A 13,506-nucleotide genomic window follows, 5' to 3' on the forward strand; every position below is an offset into this window, starting at 1 on the left:
TAGGTTCCAGCCAGCGAACGTCAAGAAACCGGAACCGGATGTGACGTTTGAAATACAGCTCCAGGACCGCGTTGGGTAAGAAGTCCGTGAAACGTTACTATGCTAGCATGATTATGTTGCTTTACCTCCGTTTTAAACTAAATTGAATGCACAACACGATTCACGGTGGTTGATATACGCTATAATAGCTTACACACCAGTGGTGGAGCTGTAGCTTAAGCACAGGTTTTCAAACACTGTGATGAAACCACTGCGCTAGCTAGCTAAGCAAACGTTAGCTACATCGTTAATGTTTGCGTTTAACAAAATGGCCAGTAGTGTCGTAGTTTTTTAGCTAACTGTTGTTCGTATAACTGATCGTACATCTTAACATAAAACCAGTTGTGTGTTACTGATTATGCGTCATTTGTCTAGCATTAGCTAGGTCAGCTAATTTTGCAGCTACACAGGCTTCATTTGGTCTGTTTTCGCCGCGAAAGTCAACGGCTTTATTTGCCCAGTTAAGCTAATAATAACCGGCTAGCTAACGTCAATATGCTTCTTAGCAGATGGCAATGCAACGTTAACTAGTTAATGACTTTAGTTTTAAATAACCCCACCTGGCAGTATGACTTCGGTTGAACATAATTTAATTATGATTAGCCACGCGGGAAAACGCAATTTTTCTGTGGAGATTCACTAAAGTTAGCAACGTTACCAACATCAAAAGAAGACATTTAAACCAGAGCACCATGTTTTCTCTTTCACAGATGCCTGTGTGATACAGAGATGAGCGGTGAGAACGTGAAGTTGTTTGTCGGGAACCTTCCTTTAGATGCAACTCACGACGAGTTAACGAAGCTCTTTTCTCCTTATGGAGAGATCAACACCTGCTCTTTGCTCAGACAGTACGCCTTCGTTACCCTGAAGGGGGAGGGGGCAGCAGACAGGTAACTGTTCATCACCATTATTAGATAGGATGAATTCATTGATATTATAGAAATATGCTTTATCTTTGGGATACAATCAAACGTGGTTATGGAAGTTTATACTCAAACAAATTTAAACAGAAGTTAATTGCTCATCAGGTAACTTAGCTAGGTCAATTATGAGTCCATATGTTTGCTATATTCCGCTAATTAAGTACATTCAGCGAGTTTTGAACACAAACAGAAATATAATTATTGCTTGTACTGTCAGTGTGTTTTTAAATAAAAAAATGAAATGTATGTTAAGGATTATCTGTATGAATAGTGAAATAAATGTATACATAATATTGTGTATATCCTCTACTATCATTCCAAAATATACATATTGTGTAGTTGAAAATAAATATAGGGAAACAACTTCTAAAAGTAAGTGCAATGATGAAGGAAAGTGCAGGGTACTAGTTAACTGCATAGGTACATGTATGTTACAACATCAAAAAATAATAATGACAAACTTCACAATTATGATGAAACAAACGTCGCAGAGAGGTGCATCTATGTCATATAATAACTTTGGTCATGTGGAGTAGGTAAGCAAAGAAAATGTAACCTTCACAGTGCACCGTGTGTTAAAAAAAGCACTATTTAAAGTCCTAATATTTACTCATAACATTCTAATGGAAGAGCTTACCAAGCAACACATCCTTGCTTAAAATAAGAAAACTAAAATACATTCTTTTATAAAAATAACACCTTTTTATAACTTAAAAAGCATACTGTGTCTGATTGGCATTTTCTCTCACGTTGTCAAAAGGCAACTAGAATTGTAATTAAAAACATCTGACAGATGGATCAAACAACAGAACTAGAGAAGCTCATGAGGGTCTAAAGGTTTGCATAACGGAACTGACGGGCTGGTTGGTTTTAGTGCTGAAGTATCTTAAAAACCTTGATCTACCAAAATTACTTTGGGGGCTTTGTTGGGCTAAAAAACAATACGAACTGGACCCCTGCAGAATCAAAACTCCAATGAAATATAAAATCCCTCGTAAAACTCACTGTCAGCATTTGGCTAATTTTAGTTTATTTTATACATTTTTAACCTTAGCTAAAATATTTGCAGTGCACCCGATGATGCAAAGATGTTTCTCATTCTTACTTTTACAGGGCCATACGACATCTTGATGGCAAAGAGTACAGAGGCCGGCCCTTGGTGGTCGAGGAGTCCCGTGCACGCCCACCCAACTCCACTAAAGTGTTTGTGGGGAACCTCGCTGCAACATGTTCAGCAGATGACCTGCACGGGTTGTTCTCAACCTTTGGAAGAGTTTTAGACTGTGACAAAGTCAAAGGTGAGTTAGAAATCCCATCACCAATACTTAGTAGAAGTGTTGATCCGTAATGTACTAAAATGAGCTGGGTTGTATCAGTACACTGTAATGTAATGACAATCTTCAGATTATCTTGTGTCATCTAGAAAGTTTTAATAGTTACATTTTTAAATATATAGTGTTCAGCAAAAAGTGACTTTAACAATGTGGGATTGATGTGTTTTATTTTTAATCAGTGTCTCATGTTAACGCTGATCTTCCTGTGTACTCTACAGCTAGATTATGCTCAAATGTTGGCTATGCATTTGTACATATGGAGAGGAAGGAGGAGGCCCTGGTGGCTATTGACGCACTCAACGGGACCATGTACAAGGGCCGTCAGCTGGCCGTAGAGCTGTCCAAAGCCCAACCTTTGATCAACCAGATTGCAATGGCTGGAAATTCAAACCACAGTGGTGTAGGAGCAGGTAACGATGAAGTTACCCATTTGTGTTGAACTGTTTAACTGCATCATATTAAAGGCTGAAAACAAGTCCTGTTCTCATCATGTGTTCTCCCTTTGCCTTGTAGGTGGCAGGGAGGGTCTTCTTCCACGACCGCCTCCATCACTAGAGCACCATCAGAGTCAAGCAGCCGTGCTAGCTGCAGCTGCAGCAGCCGCGGCTGGGCTACCCATACAAGTCAGTTAATTCTCTAGCAGGGCATCCAGTGTCCTGGAAAACATCAAACTTAATGATCTCTGAAAACCGAGCGCATGAGTTTATGAACGGTCACAAGCATTTGTGACTAGACTCGTTTGAACCTGACTCTCACACTTTCGTTACCCGTAGTGTTTTATAGATAAAGTATATATTTTTAAAGTATTAAAAGTATTATATTTGTGCTTTCTTTTAAATACGTGCATCTCTCATCTGTCTTTGTAGGTTCAACAAAGTGTCCATAACTCATTCTACAACACCACCTCCTTTGACCCCACCTACGCTGCTTTGAAGGGCATTACGAGCGCTAAAGGTGCAGATGGGGTGATATACGGTGCTCTAGCCAGCCAGGTATATGGAACAGTTGCTGACCAGGTGTATCAAGATATGGCCAATCACAATCCTGCAGCTGTTGCCGCCGTTGAAGAAGTAGAGCCACAAAGCGGACCAGATCCAACAACGCTTTTCGAGGCAGCAAGAGCAAAGTTCTTTCAGGAGGGACAGAAGGTAGTACAACTGTATAATGTTCTCTTCTGTTTATTTTGTGTTGTACATTTATTTTCTGACATCTTTTTTTGAATTAAAGGTTCTGGCAGAGCAGCAGGCAGGGAGAAAGGCAGCATCTGCAGACAGTGAGCGAGACCGCAGTCCAATCCGAGGAAACCGAGCCCCCCTCCTCCCTGACCCGGTTCCAGGTTCCTTTGGTCAGATACGACCGAAGCGCCGCGCCCTGCTGCCGACACCTCCTGGAGGACCTGAAGAGCCCCCAGCTGCCACCAACACACCTGAAGGGTCAGATCCTGTTGCTAGGTACACACAATACATTTTGATAAAAGATGGAGGCAGAAGGAAAAATAAGCATATTAAGCCTGCTTCCACTTGCACATACTGTATAATTGTACTTTATTTACATCTCACCAGTGGTGCAACGGATCATGGAACTCACAGATCGGATCAGAGTCACAGATAGGCTCACAGATCGGGTTAGCACAAAAGAAAAAAGGGAGCAAATTTGAACTTTTAGAGATCCTTGATCATGCTGCCAATACTAATTGCCGATCATTGATGATCCTTATTGGCAGATACAGATCCCTTTGTTGTTTGATAATAGCAGATGGTCTACAAGGCCACTGTCTCAAAAATCATTTCAACCACTCTGAAGTCAGGACAAACCATCAAAACTTCTAAATGTTATCCTTTTACTTTTGTTATTATCATATATAGTGTACGATGTAACATTATCAGAGTTTGCCGACCAGAAATCTGGGATCGACAGTGGTTTGTTACACCACTACATAGCACTGATCAATAAATTATTACATTATTGTAAAATGCTTTATTAACATCAAACAAAAAATACACATCCATGAGTTCATTATTTCATGGGAGATGTGATTTTTAGGCTAACGTTTCTTTGTTTCCTTTCTTCTCTTTACCTCTTCTCTTGTAAACTGCACTCCAGGTCTTACACAGAGTACTACCAGCAAATGCATCAATACCAACAGTATCAACAGTACCAGCAGCAGTACCAGTACCTCCAGTATGCCTACACCAATCCTCCTCCTCCTCCTCCGCCTCCACCAGCCACCACACAGGCCTCCACCACAGCACCCCCGGGGACGTACTCAGCGCCCCCGACGTATGCAGCACCGGGAGCCTACGCGCCGCCAGGAACGTACGACACATCAGGAAGTTACGCCTCATCCGGGAGCTACAATGCTTCATCTGGGAACTACGACGCCTCGTCAGGAAGCTATGACGCATCTGGAGGCTATGGGGCACCCGGAGCATATGATTCATCGGGAGCTTACGCAGCAGCGGGAAGCTACTCCGCATCCACACCGTATGAGCAGACACCCGCACACGGGCAACCCATGCCCCAGCGCCATGATTACCCTTACCACACGCCAGAACCCCCTTATCGATAGTCCCACCCCCACACACTCCTTCCACACTGCAGATGTGTGCATGTGTATTTACATAAGGGACAGTGTAAACCAGTGAGGGAGCAAGGTTGTAATTCGAATGTAATTCAAGTCAAGACGCATCCTCCCCCCCCTCCCCCTCCTTTCTCCATCCTAACCTAGTTTCTAACTAGCTTGCCTGTCAGTTGATGCCCGTGTGGCGTAGTGGGACAGTTCATTTTGTAATAGTGTCAAGCGTTCACGGTTTCTGTTCGGTGACATGAGGCACAGCTGGTTCCCCGTTGGATGTTCAAAGAGGCTTAAATGTTTCGGAGGCCAGGGTAGGATATCATAGGAGAAGCTTTTTGTTTGTACTGAATCAAGGCCTTTTATATACTCTACATAAACATGTGCAGGGAAATAAGCAGTCCAAATTACACATTTCAAATAGGGCACAAAATGTAATGCACTGATAAATTACTAAATAACTATAAAAACATCCTCCAATTATTTAAACGGATGAACTTGCAAAAAGAGAACATTTTCAATCTACCTTTCTCGTCTGTTTACAAGATGCATTAGGCTTGCAGCATTCTTTTAAAACTAATTTTTCAGAGATCCACATGTCCTTATAATCACAATTTTGTTAATATAAATCCAAACCCACGCACTAGTGTTGGTGTAGGAACATCCTGTGTGGAGTATGTAACAGGCCTCTGTTTGAATTCAGCTGCGTTGACCTTTTTTATAACAGCCAGTCTGTTCGTCCAGACATTCAACCGCCCCATTGGTTAATACACTTTGAGTAGAAGAGAACGGCAGAAGAAGTGAAATGGAGCAGTGCTTCAGCCAGGTTTTTGTTGCCTTTACTGTTGAACCGTCTGTTTGTAAAGATCGGGAATGTTTGTTAATTGACCAGCTTGTGCTATGTTTCAGGCTGGCTTCACTGAATGACTCTCAAAGGGATTATGTATAATTTTTGTCCTCTATTTTGGGTCATGTAAGTCTTTGATATGGCAAAGTAATAGACGGATAATCGCAAATTCGTTAGACGGTCACTTAGGTTCTGTTGCAACCCAATTAGCTCTGGGTGATTTTGAGATTTTGCCAGCTGGCATTAAAGTTTTCCAGAGGCTAACTGTTTTCAAGATGTGAAGAATTATTACAGAGTAAATTTGTCTGATTATGCAAACGTCAAGTTTCATAGTCTCACGGGTTAGGCAGGTGTGAACATGACTCACATAAAAGGCTAAAAATACATTGGGATAAAACATTTTCAGCGATTTAACTTAAAGTATGAGTCCGGGTTCTCTATATCTTCTCGAGGTATACACAAACTCAGGCGTTAAATATGTCATGTCGGTGTTTACTTCTAAAACGCATAGAACAGAATCATTAAGTCACTTGTAGTTGTTCAAATTTCTTTTTCTCTTTTTCATTTTTGTGTTGAATTGCAAATCAGGCAGCCTGATGGTTATCCGATTGTGGTCGCACCCGTGCACTGAATGGTGTTGAACCGGTGTGGCATGTGAGCGTATATGAGCTTAACGTGCTGTGAAATCAGACATGGCATTCGATCTTGAAGTGCAGTTCCAAAAAAAATGGGAGCTATCGGTGATTCACCATTTGAGCTGAGAGCAGGTACAAGTGTATTTTTGTTTTTCTTCTAAATGCAGTGGCGTGTTGCTGATGTGAATAGCGTAGGGTTATTGAGTGGATACGAGGTGACAGTCTTGGTACTGGATTTAGTAAAGGCCGCTGATTTTTTCCGAGTAACCGTGAGAAGGACTTATGTCCTTTCCTTTTCCCTCTTCTGATCTCTCCAGAGTCACACGCCTCTTTTTGACACTAGTATTACAAACTTTCTCTGCATTCACACCACGACATCTCCATACTTTCTATCTAGATGTATTTTAACTGGGTTCATTGCATTTTGCTCATGTAAAGCAGGCCACCCGTGCAATTCATACTAATGCACACCTAATTCCATCAGTATTGTTTGACTGACAGTAGAAGTTCCGTTCCGTGATTGTACCACACCCTAGTTCCTCATCTTATGTCTAATTCGCCATCTGGATTGGTAGTGCTGTGGTAGGTTTTAAATGACACATAGCCTCTCTAAATTTCCACATTATTCCACCTTCTCCATTTGAACTGTTAGTTGCATGCCTTGTTGTTGCTGCTGCTCCAGCCACCTTCTTCCTCTTGCTGATTATTGCAGCTAGAGTGGGAGGGAGCCAAACTGAGCCCTTGCCCTGGACGTACGGCACACGCAGCTGTAGCGTGGGATGGGGAAAACAGCAGCGTTAGGCCTGAAACTGCTGTGGACGATGGGGTGTCCCCCCACTAAGGTAAACACTCAGACCACACACTCCTGCCCCTCCCTGAAAACACCCGTACACACTCTCAAACACGATCGCACACACACGCACCTATATCCATTTATTCCTCTCCTGTCATTGGGGAGTTTTATTTGCCAGGATTTCAGATTTTTGGAAATTAATCTTGCATCCTTTTTTTGAGGATGCAAGATTATACATACTCTGCTCATACATTCCTGCTCCCAACATACTGACCGCTCACACACACACACCAGATGCAGACACGTATATTGTCTTTTAGTCCAAATCTGAAGCAGGCACGTTGTTAGTTCCCCGTATCTAACAGCCTGTCATTCAAGAGTACCAGGCAATCACAGCCAGAGCTGGACGTGGGACATTTAGGTAGGATGGGTTGTGTTCGTTTTTGTAAATGTGCCCTTGGGGGCCACTTTGGGATAAAGTGCCTTGCGTAAGAGCACATCGGTAGGCCCTTCATTTCAGAGTTGAATAACCTGGCTCAGGATCGGTTGCTGATTCAACGCTCGACTCCCCTTCTCCCCCCAAACAGCGATTTTTGATGCCACATTCAACTTGTATGAATGACGATGAACACAAATATCATTTTGTTTTAAATTACATTTTGTCCTATGTTCTTTGAAATGTTTAATTATCAATAAATGAATTTGAATTGAACTGTACCTTCTGTGTGAATATTTAAAGACGATAATGAATCAGTTAATGTATTATTACTTTTAAAGTTTGTTCTTATTAGTCACCATTAGCTATTGTATTATAAAGGTCCCCAAAGTGTTTGTGTAGGATTCAACAAATAACTTAAAAAGCTCAGCATCAGATGACGTTTTATTCCATTTTCTTAAAACATCAACCTATGCTTTTAAAATAAAAAAACAATAATTTGATAACAATCCAAACCTGTTGATAATACAAAAAAAATAAAATGAGAAGACATTGAATGTATGGAATCTCATTCCCTGCTTACAAGACATTTCATGGACACTGCTGAGTTTCATGCCCTCAACAACAATGAACAGTTTACAGATGGACACTAGAGCACGGGATGAGTGTAGTGAATGCAGTATACACAATGCTGAGGGTATACTGAGGTAATGTGAGTAGGCCTATGCACCTAAATGGACGAAGGATCGAGCGTGAAACTGCAAAGACGTCATGCGCCTTTCACTGGCAGAACATGGGAATGCAGTTTCTATTCTGAACACGCAAGTCTGGTTTCCAGCCGCCAGATTAGTCTGTGGAGTAGCTTCAGTGATGAATACAAAGGTCTTTTATTTTGTAGACAGACGGTTGATAATGGTCTTGGGAGTGTTCCATTATGGATAAAACTAGAAGCAACCCGTTGAAGCTAACCTCCGATGTCCTTTTTGTAAAGTTAGAGTGCAGGTAGAAGTATTGTGTGCGTTGATAGTTTACGTAGATACTAGGGTTGTTTCAGTCCTTTTTATCAGACTTCAATGTAAGAGAGGGAAATACTTCCCTGGACAGACTCAACTGATGAAGCAGGTTTTCTCAAAGTCTGAGAAACTAGTCTGAGAATGTTTTTAGGAAATCCAACCCCAGATTTAAAAACTACAACTTTTAGTTTTGCTTTATAACTTTTATGCTGTGTCCCTTACTGACTATTATTGACTTGAGTAGGTTCAAATTAAGGATAATTAAACGGAGGTACAAAAAATAAAGTGCACAGAGACATGGCTGACAGAAATGGAGAAACCAACTTTTTTACCCATCTGCAGTTAGGTTAAAAAAAGATGTCATAGATCCCTAAACTCCTGTCAAAGTCTGTACACTTTCTGGGCCTGGTTTTGCCGAAATTGTCTCAAAAAATAAAGTTGAAGCTTCTGGTGAATCCAAGTCTGGTTTCAGGAAACCAGCCTGTGCTTTGAGAGGATGACTGGGAAAGAAAAAGTCCAGTTGATGGCAACAGACAGGGACAAGACTGGGCAAACACGTTAAAAACACCACACAATGTTGACCAGACCAAACACGTATTACAGTACTTTGACTTTCAATCACAACCTCCCATGATGCTGCTGGCATAGTATGAAAAAGGAGCGAGCATTCAAACACGTATTGAAAATAGCAACGTTTTAATAAAGAGCGATTTTACAAGACTGCAATGTCTAGCTAGCTAGGTGATAACTGGCATTGACATCCATGGTGTTTTACAAAGATGCAGTTATGGTAACTGGGTTTGAAGTTTGATGGGTTACTTGCAAGTTGCATTTCTGCATGCGAGGCAGCCTTCAAACAGTTACGGACCCTACATTGTAAAACAGTTGATTATGAATGTCAATGAACGTTCATGTCAAGAGGTAAGTAAAAAATCTCATGGAGAAATTTCCTTAACGTTTTCCAAACACACCGGTAAGTGAGAGTTCACACAATGGTCATGCTTTTACCGGGCACACAAGCCAATAAAAAGACGACACTTAATCATGCAAAAGAAGACAAGTTCTTTGTCTCTAAAAAATAAAAGAACACAAAAAATCTTTTGAGTTCTGATATCATCCATCCGTAGTGGCCTTGAATAAGAAGAAGCTGCGCTTTGATGATGACTTTGGTGCAAAAAAATGTTCCTGTTTCGAAGAGGACAGACCCTGTCCTGTCCACTTCCTCGATGAAGACACTCTTGGTATAGACCAGTTGTGATAGTTTACCCATGACCTCCCATCTCCCCTCAACCCCACCCACTTCCTCCTCGAGATGGACACAAACATCACAAACATCAAACCCACCCTCCCGCACATCCCTGGATGATGACACCTTCAAAATACAACCATTCAAACACAGATACAGCAATAAATTGTCCCACGTACAGTACGTCATCCAATGGGGCTTCGATCACTTTTACAGAGAGAGTACGTCTAAAAACACATGAACGGCATTTCCTATATACAGAGGACACGGTAACAGTCAGAGGTTGGCCCAGGATGGATGGAGCTGCGTCGTGGGAGTGAAGTGCACAATGAAAAGAGCATTCAGCTGACTTGAGAAAGACAAACCACTGGGATGAGGAGTAATGAGAGAGTGAAGCGACATTTTTTTCCCAATGTCAGCCGGCCTCTTGTTGAGAAACCTCAGAATATCTGCCTGCTTGGTGACGATTTCTAACTGAAGTGTGTCTCTGCTGGTCGTAGAGTCGTAGCTGCAGGGTGATTGGTTTTTGCGTTGCCAGCAGTTACAGTTCAAGGTTGAATCCTAACCATACGCCACCATACAGTTGCAATTCTCTTGACGATTTTTGTTAAGAATCACAAGCGTGTGCAAGCTCCGGCTCTCTGTTTTGCTTTTGAGATTCCAGGGCCGATGACTTCGGGGCCATTTTTTATTTATTTTTTGCGTTGTTTTCATCAGATGATTGATCCTTGGAACCACCATAATTTGATGTGGGGTTGTACAGACTGAGACACGGCCACAATAATACTCACTGCTAAGTTGTGCACACTACCAGCTCACTAGAGACCTTTCGTCTCTAACCGAGGAGCTCGACCCTGTTTATCTCTATGGGAAGGCATGTGCACACAAACACACACATACAGTACATGTACATAGAACAGACACAATCAATAGAAAACGACTTCATCCCCAATCGATTATTGCCCCTTTCAACTGTACATCCCAGCAATGATTTTAGGTTTTTGTGCAGCAGAGCGTTGTCCCCTCTTCGAAGGTTTGTGCTATATATATATAAATGTATATATCGTCTGTCTGTGGGTCTAACTGGACCGTGGGTCTGCCAGAAAAGCCACATTAACATTTAACGTCTCATTAAAGCCTCCCGTGTCTGGCTGTCTGAATTAATCTGTGTGTCATCACTGCATTACTCGGGTCGTGATCAACAGACATTACCCTCGGTCGCTTTACGGCGGTCTGGTCCTCGTCTGACTCCTCCGACTGACCTTTAGCTGTCCTGTCCACAAACGTTAACACTACATTAGCAAAGCCCTCTCTGTGGTTGCAGTGTCTTTGATTACTCCGAGTGGAGGTGAGACATCCGCTGCAGTAGTTCCCCTTATCTAGTTTTTCTGGAGTGTGAAGGACATCGCGGGAGACTCGTTTTGAACAGGATGAATGCAGGACAGGGAGTAAATAATACAGTTGGGAGTTGAGAAACACCGCCTTCCTAACATCCAGTCAACTCTGTCTGGCTCTCAGTGCATTTGTCACTACTTTTAGAGCAGTACGTGTAAAACAGAACAGGTTAGAAAACAAAGTAAAACGGCATTCTGTACAGAAACCTGATGTGGACACACAACAACACTACAGCAGGAAACAGCTTTCTAAACAGCCTACGGATGTGGTGGAAAAGACGGTAACGAGATTGCATGATATTGCACAGCTGTAGAGGGGGGGGGGGTGTAAAAGAACTAAATACACAGTGTGTACAGCACAACCCCATGTAGCAAAGTTAGTGTAAGAGGTTTGTTTACATCCAAATGCGATGCCTGGATCTGGCTCAGTGCTTTCATCAGTTAGTTCCAGTGCAGTAACACATTGGTACCTGGCAACACAGCAATGACATCAGGTACCAAAAGAGAAACACATACAGTACACACCCTACACAGCCACGTCCATCCATACACTCACAAGCGCACCCACAAAGTATCGCTCCACGTCGGACTTTGGATGTGAAGTTGGCAATTAAGAACAAATGGAGCTCATAAAAAGACTCAAAACGGTAATGTTGATGCAGCACGTTGAAATGTAGAAAAAGTAAAACACACACACACACACACACACACATTCAAATCGATTACTTCTGACATCAGGTGATGAATGACACACAACCGGGAACCAATCTGAACAAGACGCTAAAATTACCTACACAGACATACACCCTTGGCAAAGTTCACATTGAGTAAAGTGCCAGCAAACAATCCAATCAGAGAAAGAGGTGCTAGTCCTCCGAGTTTGAAGTGGGCAAGTTTTTATACATGAAATCATCAGGATGAGGAGGTCGGGAAGTGGCAGTAGAGCCTCTGCACTTCCACAGAGCTGTCATCACAGGTCATAATCGCCGTCTGAATTGGCAAATCAAACAGAGGATGAGTGGGATTGATGCGGAGCCTCTGGTACCCCATTAAAAGACAGAGAGATCAGTAGCCACATGGAGAGAGGAGAGGAGATTAGATGTTGAGGCTACATGGAAACTGATACAGCATTTAATCTTTTATCCATCCACTGGTCCTCTCTCCTTCTTCCTCTCCCCTCCCTTTTCTTCTCCGTCTTCCTCTTTCTTCCTCCAGCACTGGATTTGGTTCTGGATTTGTTTTCTTCAGCTCTTTCTCTTTCCATCTCTTTCCTCTCGCCTTCTCTCTCTTGGCTTTGCTGCCATGGTTACAACATCATCCCTACATGAAGTGCATCTGCAGAGGACGGGAGGAGAATGGAGAGTAATTTAGTTTGACAAAACACCTCATCAAGTGTTCAGGCATCGACTGACAAGCACATTACCTGCCGCCGTGCCAGGAAAACAGCTTTACATGGGCATGAGTGCTCAGTAGGCAATTATTTTCCTCTGTTATGTTTTGAATAATTGGTCAAAATATACTTGTTTGTCCTCCTGAGAGACATACCAACTGATGGTTACTCGCTGTGCAAAACACTATCTTCCCACTTTCTATTCAATTATCTGACAATGCGATTCCTGTTGCTGCTCGGGAGTGTCCTCTCCTTGACTTTACTTATCATTTGTTAAAACTAGCTATGAATGAGTGCCTCAATTATGCCAGAAGACTTGCAGACTGGAAGCACATACAGTTAAAGGAAAAATCAAATCTTGGTTGTTGTTATGCTGCTATAGTTATATATCAGTTTACAATGTCCTACTCTTAACGGGTCTACCCGGGGGTTTGCGCCTTGCCTGCTTCTGCTGAAGTTAGTTATTTCCTACACTTCCCAGAAAAGTGTTCCAATATCCCCCAGATCACTGGCGATAGCTCCATAGCTACTACTTTCCTTTAGGATGCACACTCCAAAGCATGTTCAGTCAAGTTTAGGTTTGGATTGTTTTCTCATCACACCTTCTTTATTTTCTCCTAAACATGTCTACATTTATTGAGAGATAAACTGATTTCCTGAAGAAATAGCTTAATAGCTGATATATATACATATGTATGTTTGTGTGTGTGTTACCTGTGTCCCTGGCATGGGTCCAAATGGGTTGGTGGGTCTCAGGACAGGCTGGTTGTACATGACAGTCTGCGGGGCCATCATGGGAACGCCCCCCATCTGATGACTCATCTGAGGAGGGAGCTGCTCAGAGGACAGGTGGGAGAAGGAATGGCAATAGATGGGGAGTGGAC

At 42.3% G+C, this 13,506-nt stretch overlaps 2 protein-coding genes across 5 annotated transcripts in view; one reads left to right on the forward strand and one right to left on the reverse strand.

Moving 5' to 3' along the window:
- The first annotated feature begins 50 nt into the window (after positions 1-50).
- rbm14a (RNA binding motif protein 14a) lies at positions 51-7,855 on the forward strand. Of its 2 annotated transcripts, none has more exons than XM_068716176.1 (8): positions 51-75; positions 750-929; positions 2,076-2,260; positions 2,515-2,706; positions 2,810-2,919; positions 3,163-3,444; positions 3,524-3,747; positions 4,400-7,855. In XM_068716176.1, exons 2-8 carry the CDS (start codon positions 769-771, stop codon positions 4,863-4,865), a joined length of 1,620 nt encoding a protein of 539 aa, XP_068572277.1. In that variant the 5' UTR covers positions 51-75; positions 750-768; the 3' UTR covers positions 4,866-7,855. The 2 variants fall into 2 exon arrangements, with proteins under 2 accessions (XP_068572277.1, XP_068572276.1); XM_068716175.1 differs by having other exon boundaries at positions 62-75; positions 3,524-3,729.
- A 150-nt stretch (positions 7,856-8,005) lies between these two features.
- The window catches only part of LOC137876529 (phosphatidylinositol-binding clathrin assembly protein-like), a 28,112-nt gene continuing 22,611 nt past the window's right edge, over positions 8,006-13,506 (reverse strand). For all 3 annotated transcript variants that reach the window (XM_068716173.1, XM_068716174.1, XM_068716172.1), the window contains 2 exons: positions 13,337-13,456; positions 8,006-12,567 (listed from right to left, as the gene is read on the reverse strand). In XM_068716173.1, the coding sequence (XP_068572274.1) occupies positions 12,553-12,567; positions 13,337-13,456 (135 nt within the window). In that variant the 3' untranslated portion in view covers positions 8,006-12,552. The remainder of the gene's footprint in view (positions 12,568-13,336; positions 13,457-13,506) is intronic.

This window comes from Cebidichthys violaceus, unplaced genomic scaffold, assembly GCF_023349555.1.
Source record: "Cebidichthys violaceus isolate CVI_PGR_0920_01 unplaced genomic scaffold, fCebVio1.0.p SCAF_20, whole genome shotgun sequence".
Taxonomy (NCBI): domain Eukaryota; kingdom Metazoa; phylum Chordata; class Actinopteri; order Perciformes; family Stichaeidae; genus Cebidichthys; species Cebidichthys violaceus.

Coding starts and splice junctions, on each gene's coding strand:
- rbm14a (XM_068716176.1), top strand. CDS start 769: ATGAGCGGTGAGAACGTGAAGTTGTTTGTCGGGAACCTTCCTTTAGAT. Junction 930..2,075: donor GGGGAGGGGGCAGCAGACAG/GTAACTGTTCAT, acceptor TTACTTTTACAG/GGCCATACGACATCTTGATG. Junction 3,748..4,399: donor GGGTCAGATCCTGTTGCTAG/GTACACACAATA, acceptor ACTGCACTCCAG/GTCTTACACAGAGTACTACC.